At 43.2% G+C, this 9,654-nt stretch overlaps 1 protein-coding gene across 2 annotated transcripts; it reads right to left on the reverse strand.

Annotated features, from left to right (window-relative positions):
- Positions 1-183: 183 nt before the first annotated feature.
- Positions 184-7,644, reverse strand: TEFM (transcription elongation factor, mitochondrial). 2 transcript variants are annotated; one of them, XM_086360221.1, is made up of 4 exons: positions 7,588-7,644; positions 6,260-6,723; positions 5,001-5,150; positions 184-1,029 (listed from the first exon to the last, which is right to left on the reverse strand). In XM_086360221.1, the coding sequence occupies exons 1-4, from the start codon at positions 7,616-7,618 to the stop codon at positions 592-594; spliced, it is 1,083 nt and encodes a 360-aa protein (XP_086216347.1). In that variant the 5' UTR covers positions 7,619-7,644; the 3' UTR covers positions 184-591. The 2 variants fall into 2 exon arrangements, with proteins under 2 accessions (XP_086216347.1, XP_086216348.1); XM_086360222.1 differs by lacking the exon at positions 5,001-5,150.
- Between the last annotated feature and the right edge of the window lie 2,010 nt (positions 7,645-9,654).

Below are 9,654 nucleotides of genomic sequence, written 5' to 3' on the forward strand. Positions count from 1 at the left end.
GCACAGGTTTGACACTGGGTCAGGGATCAAATATCTCACATGCCACATAGTGCAGCAACGAAAAAGACAGCCTGTTAAACAAAACATGTTTGTTTGGTGCATAATAGATTCAGCTGATGAAGAGTGCGTTCTGAAGCCATCAAACCACATTGTACTCATAGAGCAAGAGGAGGACTCCCCAAGTTGTGTTATTGATTATATTTAGCTTTATTCCCATGATAAGCACCATCCAGAAAATTCATTAGTCCTTACTTTAACAATATGATAATGATGCAAATCTTTTCGTATAGATGGCACTTGCCTTTCAAGGAAGATAACTGTTTCCCGTTTTGGATGTTTAAGGAACATCATATTTTTTAACACTTAAACTTGAAAGGCACAGGATCTCATATTTATTGATTTAGCCTCGGTTTATTATTGTATAAACCATTCAAGAGCCAAAAGTCTGACTTTAAACATCTAAATACATTCAAACTTGTGCTTTCTTCTCCGTTAACATGGATGTTCAAAACAGTTGCTTTTACAACTTAGGAGCTAATAAATATAAATTCATAGAATATTAACAGCATGTAACATATTAACCTCAGAATTTTAAGATTCAGTATTAAAAACAGCCAGTTCATAGAAGGCAATAGCTTGTAATAATGAATCATATAACTCCTCCACTCTGTTGTGTTCAGTAGATGAAAACATCTGTCTGTAGCGGACTATCTTCTCTGGTGGGAAGAATACCCGAGGCTCATCTTTCAGTACAGACTCTGAGAGGAGCTGCTTCACCACCTCTTTTCCACTAGTCCGTGTGTCCCCAATCATCAGCTCAAAATGCTTCCCCACTGCATTTCGATTAATGCTCAGCACCTGATGATGACCATCCTGGGCAAACGTTGTATTCAGTAAGGCGTACAGCATGGCTTCTGTCATATGAAAATGTAACAGCACAGGAAACAGAGACGGGTTCTGAAATGAAGGTCCTGCTTTTTCCAGAACATAGAAGTCAGCTTTAGGCATCTTTGAAATGATTGAAGAAATCTTTGGGAAGAGAAAAAGGTAAAATAAGTGAACAGGGAAACTAGGCCCATGCATCCTAGAGCCCACGCTCTGCAATGAGAAGCCACCGCAATGAGAAGCCTGAGCACGCCAACTAGAGAGCAGCCTCTGCTCGCGCGAGCTAGAGAAAGCCCATATGCAGCAGTGAAGACCCAGTGCAGCCAAAAATTAAGAAAGAATTCACTGAGTTTTACTGTTTAGGCCTCCATCTCTGTCCCACTTAACTTCCATTATATTGCCACTGACAATTTTGAAGTAACTGAAAAAGACTTATGGAGGAGTAAGGATAGCCAAGTTCTTCTACTCATGGTTCTAGCAGGAACAAGCTGAGCTAAAACAAGCCAGTTAATCCTCCTAATTACTAGTTTCTTCATCTGTGCAATGGGCTTCATAATCCCTAAGATCTCGACTGCCTTTAAAACTGGACAAAATTGTCTTATTTACCTTTTAAAAAATTCTAGGGTAGCGTACAGGGTTGGAATGACTGGCCTAGACTCAATCACCTTTGCCACTGACTAAACAAGAGATGACAAGAGTGAATGTCGACACTCTAGGAATCAGTGAACTAAAATGGACTGGAATGGGTGAATTTAACTCAGATGACCATTATATCTACTACTATGGACAGGAATCCCTCAGAAGAAATGAAGTAGCCATCATGGTCAACAAAAGAGTCCGTAATGCAGTACTTGGATGCAATCTCAAAAATGACAGAATGATCTCTGTTGGTTTCTAAGGCAAACCATTCAGTATCACGGTAATCCAAGTCTATGCCCCAACCAGTAACGCTGAAGAAGCTGAAGTTGAACAGTTCTATGAAGACCTACAAGACCTTTGAGAACTAACACCCAAAAAAGATGTCCTTTTCATTATAGGGGACTGGAATGCTAAAGTAGAAAGTCAAGAAACACCTGGAGTAACAGGCAAATTTGGCCTTGGAATACGGAATGAAGCAGGGCAAAGACTAATAGAGTTTTGCCAAGAAAATGCACTGGTCATAGCAAACACCCTCTTCCAACAACACAAGAGAAGACTCTACACCTGGACATCACCAGATGGTCAACACCGAAATCAGACTGATTATGTTCTTTGCAGCCAAAGATGGAGAAGCTCTATACAGTCAACAAAAACAAGACCGGGAGCTGACTGTGGCTCAGATCATGAACTCCTTATTACCAAATTCAGACTTAAATTGAAGAAAGTAGGGAAAACCACTAGACCATTCAGGTATGACCTAAATCAAATCCCTTATGATTATACAGTGGAAGTGAGAAATAGATTTAAGGGACTAGATCTAATAGATAGGCTGCCAGATGAACTATGGACTGAGGTTCGTGACATTGTATAGGAGACAGGGATCAAGACCATCCCCATGGAAAAGAAATGCAAAAAAGCAAGATGGCTGTCTGGGGAAGCCTTACAAATAGCTGTGAAAAGAAGAGAAGAGAAAAGCAAAGGAGAAAAGGAAAGATATAAGTATTTGAATACAGAGTTCCAAAGAATAGCAAGAAGAGATAAGAAACCCTTCCTCAGCGATCAATGCAAAGAAATAGAGGAAAACAACAGAATGGGAAAGACTAGGGATCTCTTCAAGAAAATTAGAGATACCAAGGGAACATTTCATGCAAAGATGAGCTTGATAAAGGACAGAAATGGTATGAACCTAACAGAAGCAGAAGATATTAAGAAGAGGTGGCAAGAATACACAGAAGAACTGTACAAAAAAGATCTTCACGACCAAGATAATTACGATGATGTGATCACTGACCTAGAGCCAGACATCCTGGAATGTGAAGTCAAGTGGGCCTTAGAAAGCATCACTACAAACAAAGCTAGTGGAGGTGATGGAATTCCAGTGGAGCTATTTCAAATCCTGAAAGATGATGCTGTAAAAGTGCTGCACTCAATATGCCAGCAAATTTGGAAAACAGGACTGGAAAAGGTCAGTTTTCATTCCAATCCCAAAGAAAGGCAATGCCAAAGAATGCTCAAACTACTGCACAATTGCACTCATCTCACATGCTAGTAAAGTAATGCTCAAAATTCTCCAAGCCAGGCTTCAGCAATATGTGAACCGTGAACTTCCTGATGTTCAAGCTGGTTTTAGAAAAGAAGAGGAACCAGAGATCAAATTGCCAACATCTGCTGGATCATGGAAAAAGCAAGAGAGTTCCAGAAAAACATCTATTTCTGCTTTCTTGACTATGCCAAAGCCTTTGACTGTGTGGATCACAAGAAACTGTGGAAAATTCTGAAAGAGATAGGAATACCAGACCACCTGACCTGCCTCTTGAGAAACCTGTATGCAGGTCAGGAAGCAACAGTTAGAACTGGACATGGAACAACAGACTGGTTCCAAATATGAAAAGGAGTTCATCAAGGCTGTATATTGTCACCCTGCTTATTTAACTTATATGCAGAGTACATCATGAGAAACGCTGGACTGGAAGAAGCACAAGCTGGAATCAAGACTGCTGGGAGAAATATCAATAACCTCAGATATGCAGATGACACCACCCTTATGACAGAAAGTGAAGAAGAACTAAAGAGCCTCTTGATGAAAGTGAAAGAGGAGAGTGAAAAAGTTGGCTTAAAACTCAACATTCAGAAAATGAAGATCATGGCATCCGGTCCCATCACTTCATGGGAAATAGATGGGGAAACAGTGGAAACAGTGTCTGACTTTATTTTTTTTGGGCTCCCAAATCACTGCAAATGGTGACTGCAGCCATGAAATTAAAAGACACTTACTCCTTGGAAGGAAAGTTATGACCAACCTAGATAGCATATTCAACAGCAGAGGCATTACTTTGCCAACAAAGGTCCGTCCAGTCAAGGCTATGGTTTTTCCTATGGTCATGTATGGATGTGAGAGTTGGACTGTGAAGAAGGCTGAGCGCCAAAGAATTGATGCTTTTGAACTGTGGTGTTGGAGAAGACTCTTGAGAGTCCCTTGGACTGCAAGGAGATCCAACCAGTCCATTCTGAAGGAGATCAGCCCTGGGATTTCTTTGGAAGGAATGATGCTAAAGCTGCAACTCCAGTACTTTGGCTACCTCATGCGAAGAGTTGACTCATTGGAAAAGACTCTGATGCTGGGAGGGATTGGGGGCAGGAGGAGAAGGGAACGACAGCGGATGAGATGGCTGGATAGCATCACTGACTCGATGGACGTGAGTCTGAGTGAACTCCGGGAGTTGGTGATGGACAGGGAGGCCTGGCGTGCTGCGATTCACAGGGTCGCAAAGAGTCGGACACGACTGAGCAACTGAACTGAACTGAATCACGTCAGATGACTGATTGAACCAGTTTTTACAGATATGATCAGAATGATCATTACTGCCCATCTCACCAGATTCTGAAGACTCAGATGAGACAATAAATAACTGTGTGAAGAACAAGCTTTATAAATATAGTACGGAAGTTTCTTAACATTGAGAACAGTATACTTTACCCCTGATTTTCTCAGGATCTACCTTTCATTCATAAGGTATTTCTTTAAATAAATTATTAGGTTTTTAAAAAGATCATAAGTGGGGACTTCCCTGGGGGCCCAGTGGTTAAGAATCCGCCTGCCCGTGCAGGGGACACGGTTTGATCTCTGGTCCAGGTAGGTCCGACAGGCCGTGGAGCAACGAAGCCTGTGGGCCACAACTATGGAAACGTGAGTACCTAGACCCTGTGCTCTGCAACAACAGAAGCCACTGCAACGAGAAGCCCACCCACCGCACCCAGAGAAAGACTGCACGCAGCAGTGAAGACCCAGCACAGCCAAAAAAATAATAAATTTTTTAAAAATTAAAGAAACAAGCGATGGAAAATGCAATAGGAACAGGTGAGTAGTAAGTACCCAAAGAAAATCCATCCTTACTATTTTATTTCATCCCTTTTAGGACTAAAAGATTCATAAGGAGCTCCAGGCAGGTCAGGATTTGGAGATGCAAATGCCTTACCTCTTCTAAATAGACAGATGATAGGTATGATCCTTTCATCAATTGGCAATATTCGGTTTGCTGCCAATCCAGCACTGCCAATTTACGATCGAGGTGAGCCCAGGCAATTCTTCGAGTACCAGAAACAATGGATACAATACTGTTAACTGCCTGAAACAAAAAAGCCTGGTTTAATTATAAGTGTGAACATTTTAACAGACAAGATTTAAGATACAAACTCAGAAATCCAAATTAGTTTATGTGATAGAAATAATATTTAGTTTATGAACTAAGAATTATTAAAGAGTAGTTATTATTAAAAGGTAACCAGCAGTAGTCAGTTTATAGACAGAACTTTTACTTGTTCTCAGCACCTAGCTCAACGCAGGTGTTCAGATATTCACATGTTGCTGGGGAATGTGCTAGATACTGGGAAACAAGGGACATGACCCTACATTATAAGAAACACCACCATACAAGTTACACTATAGAGAGGAGAAATGGTCAGGAAGACTTGCTGGAGGACTAGGAGACTGAGTAAAATGGTAAACAGGAAGTTATTTCACCCAGATGTCTGCAGATATAGGCTGACACCTCTCAGACAGTGTCCTAAAGAATGCAAGTGGCGAAAGGGCAGAGGGGTGGGCAGATTTCTGCAGAAAGTAACTTCCTTTATCCTGAGAGCTACTGGGAGTCACCAAAGCATACACATTCAGGTGTAACAGATGTACATTTCAGAAAGGACACGGACAGCTGTGAGAAAGTGGGTGGGAGATGGCTAGACTAGGGAGAAAGATCTGTATTAGGTACCTGTTACACTACAAAGTTTTAAGAATCTCAGTCACAGTGAGAAGCACAAACAGATTAAAAGGAATAGGAGTATAACTGATATGTGGAATAAAGGAGGAAACGAAAACAGCCAGGTAACTCAACATTCCTACATAAGTCCTGCACAGACCTACTTCTCTACATCAACTATCCTATCTTCCTAAAATGCCTTTCTCTTCCTACTAGCATAGCTCTCTCTCCAGGATCCAGGCTGAGTTCTAGTAAACATTCCCCAACACACAGTTCTCTCCACTAAATTGCCAATTTACTACCTGTACATTTCATGTCTTTGAGAATAACTATAAATAGATTGTCTATGTGTGTATCCCTGGGTCCACAGGAGTAAACTATAATTGCCAGAAGAACCCTGTCTTGGTGCCCAGAATAGTACTCTGCAAAGTAGGTTGTCAAATATTTAGGCAGTAAAAGAGATGTTAAGAAAAAGAGTGTACCTTAACTCTCTCTCTTCCTATTTCTGGTTTGATGAGCTTTCTCAAGAGCCGACTTTCCTGTAACTTCTTTTTTTTCCCTCCAGTCTCTGGATTAAGAATGGAGTTACAAACTTGAATGGTGATTTTATACTGGAACAAGGGCACATTCATTAAACTCTCCAAATTCTGAAATGGTCCAAACTTTTTTCTGTGTTCTACAATATTGAAGGACTTTTTTCCACGAAGCAATTTGAAAGCTTCAAGTTCTTTATTAGATGCTGTATTCAACACATGCAAGATGGAAGCCTGCTGTTCTGAAGAAAAGAGCTTGTCAAGTGTCTTTCCAGACTCCTTTGCAGTCTCATCAGAAAAATCAATATGGGGAATGATTTTCTTTGGTGCAGTGGATTCTTTCCGACAGCAGGAATTATGTAGGGCCCGGAATAAGGATGACGCTAATGGAAGTGGAAAACATCTCCATCTCCCTAAAAGAAAATTTTAGCAAAATTTAAGTTAGACATAGTTCCTTTTAGTGTTGTGGCCTAACGAGGGCCTTTGCAAAGTGATACGGACTTTCCCATAATTTAAGAACTATCCATAAGAGATATAGGCTGATTTTTGTGGGTAACAAACTTAAATTTTACTACATACAAATCTTATGTCCAACAAGAAGCATGTATTTAAAACGATTATTTCCAACTTTTTAACGTTTTTAAAAATTTTAACCTTAGAGAAATCTTTTTGCAATTAACTGATATTTTAAACAATATTTATCTTCACTAGTTTCTTTCTCATCCAGTGGAATCAAATAAAACTAAATTTTAGAGAATTCCCTGACGCTGGAGTGGTTGGCGCTGTCACTGCCAGAGGCCAGGCGGGGAACTAAGATCCCGAAAGCCGCACAGAGCGGATAAAATAAAATTTACCCGTTTACAAGAAATATTTTAGCTGAGTGATAAATTTAAGAGCGGTTTTTATTTTCTTTCGTACGCTTTTCACGATTTCTACCGTAAGTCTACAAAGAAGAAAACCCATACAAAGAGCAACTCTGTAAAACCAAGGGAAAGTTTTACATTGTGGCCACAGGACAATAACGCATCCAGAAGTAAGCAAGCAGCTGTCAGACACCGAACCCTCTGCCCTCTGCCCTCAGCCCAGTCCGAGGAGTCGCTCGTGGACCCTTAACCCAGGGAAAGGAATCCCAATAGTTCCGAGGCTCGGCGACCAGAACCGCCCCCTCTTCTCGGCAGGGTCTCCAAGAGGGAGACCTGGACACGGGACCTGAGAGGGTAAATACGCCAGGCGCTAAAAGCATACGGCAGATTCATCCAGTATTCCAGGCACCCTACCTCCAGCCAAGAGGAGACTAGGGACGGTCATCCTCCACGCTAAAGCACTAGGTTCCCACGGTTCAGTCTTCCCCCACGGAATTCCGGTTTCTGCGTGCTTCGCCCAAAAGCGCCCGGCCTGTCAAAGGTTCCGGCGGAAGCGGCGTTCCGGCCCGCCACTAGGGGCTTTCAGCTGGGCTGTGGGCAGTCGCTTCGTAGAGCCTCGATGCAGACTCCGCCAGCGTAGTAGTGCCAGGATCCGCAGCTCCGAGCTGCGCCGTAGGTTCGTTCCTCTGCATCCGGAAAACGGCCTCGCCCACTGTGGCCCCTGAAAGCAGCAGAGCCGAATCTCTGGGAAGAGAACACCTGGGCCGGTTTTAGCTTGTAGTTGGCAAGATCCCTCCTTTGGGGAGCCTCCCTGGGTTTGGATCCAGGCATCTAGATTGGTGAACTCCTATCCGGGACCCTGTCTGGGGCGCAAGGAGGAGAGTCTGGCGGGGGAACGTAGGCAGGAACACACATAACCAATACCCCAGGTAGAATGGACTAACTGGGACAGGTGCGAGGTGGTGTTTCAGGAGCCCAGCAAGCTGAAGACAAGCTCCAGGAAGGGAGCCTTAGGAGGAAGTGGCTTTAGCGCTGGGCCTCAAAAGTATCCCCTGTGGAAGGGATGGATGCAGATCAGGCTGGCACCAAAAATGGTTGGTCCTGTTCCACCAGCTAACTGGAAACCACCTGGACTTTTGTAGAGTCAGACTTGAGGTGTGTTTCTGAAAAACTGACCATACGTTGAAGTATGAGGCTGGATTAGAGGTAACAAAGTGTATCTGGAAGCTAGTGTATCCTCAAGGCATAGGCAACCGTCAGGAATTGAACCGGGGCAGTTGTGTGATCGGGTAAGGCTGGATGGCTGTTCCTTGCTCTTTGTACACTCACTGCTAGAACAGTCCCCGCTTCACCTACACCACCCTCACATGACTGATCATCCCTCCTAGTCATAGAACCTAACGAGTAAATGCCAATGTACTTGCCCCCAGCCCCAGCTAGTGATTTTCCTAATCTATAGCTCAAAACATCTCTACTAGGATAGTTTATCAAAGGGGTGTTGAGGGGCATCCCCCTTCCCTGGTTTCTGGGCAACCTGGGGTCATTTCCCTCACATCCAGTGAAGACAGGCTGTCTTGTCCTGCCTGCCACCATGCAGTGCCTCTCCAGAACCCTTTTGCTTCAGACGTGTAAGATTCCTTATCCGCGAAACCACTGATATCTCTGTTGCCGATTCTGGGCTCTTTCACGAAAGATGGCATGGTATGGCATGTGTCCTCAGTTGTGTCTGACTCTTTGCAACCTCATGGACTGTTTGCAATCCACCAGGCTCCTCTGTCGGGATTTTCCAGGAAAGAATACTGAAGTGGGTTGCCATGCCCTCCTCCAGGGGATCTTCCCCACCCAGGGATCAACCCCACACCTCTTGCGTCTCCTGCACTGGCAGGCAGATTCTTTACCACTAGAGCCACCTAGGAAGCCCATTTCATGAAAGATGGAGAGACTTTAATTTTGTGATGAACAGGGAAATCAGGAGCATGGTGACTTTGGGAGGGAAAAGTGGTGGGTTTGTGTTTTTATGAGGCAGCAGTGTCTGTGTAGAAACTGTCCAAGAGGTGGTGGAGATGTAGCCAGTTGTAGGTACTCATGAGAATTCTAGTATTCTTGCCAATTTCTGGGGCACTTATGAATCCAACAGAAAATAAAGCCAACTTTTTTGTGCAAAATTCTCCAAATCAATGGGAAATAATTTCCTTTTTACTCTGAGGCTTATTCTACTTAAGTGAAAGTGAAAGTCACTCAATCCTGACTAACTCCTTGTGACCCCATGGGCTATACAGTCCATGGAATTATTCAGGCCAGAATACGCGAGTTGGTAGCTGTTCCCTTCTCCAGGGGATCTTCCCAACCCAGGGATTGAACCCAGGTCTCCTGCATCGCAGGTGGATTCTCTACCAGCTGAGCTACCAGGGAAGACCTAATTCCACTTAATGAAATGTTAATGAGTTGAAATGTATCTCTTAAAAAGATACATTAAAGTCT

This window comes from Bos grunniens, chromosome 19 (genome assembly GCF_055505025.1).
Source record: "Bos grunniens cultivar Pamir isolate PY7600 chromosome 19, Bosgru_T2T1.0, whole genome shotgun sequence".
NCBI classification, from domain to species: Eukaryota; Metazoa; Chordata; class Mammalia; order Artiodactyla; family Bovidae; genus Bos; species Bos grunniens.

Coding starts and splice junctions, on each gene's coding strand:
- TEFM (XM_086360221.1), bottom strand. CDS start 7,618: ATGACCGTCCCTAGTCTCCTCTTGGCTGGAG. Junction 5,151..6,259: donor TAGGAAGAGAGAGAGTTAAG/GTACACTCTTTT, acceptor TTTTTGTTTCAG/GCAGTTAACAGTATTGTATC. Junction 1,030..5,000: donor CATCTGTCTATTTAGAAGAG/GTAAGGCATTTG, acceptor CTCTTCCCAAAG/ATTTCTTCAATCATTTCAAA.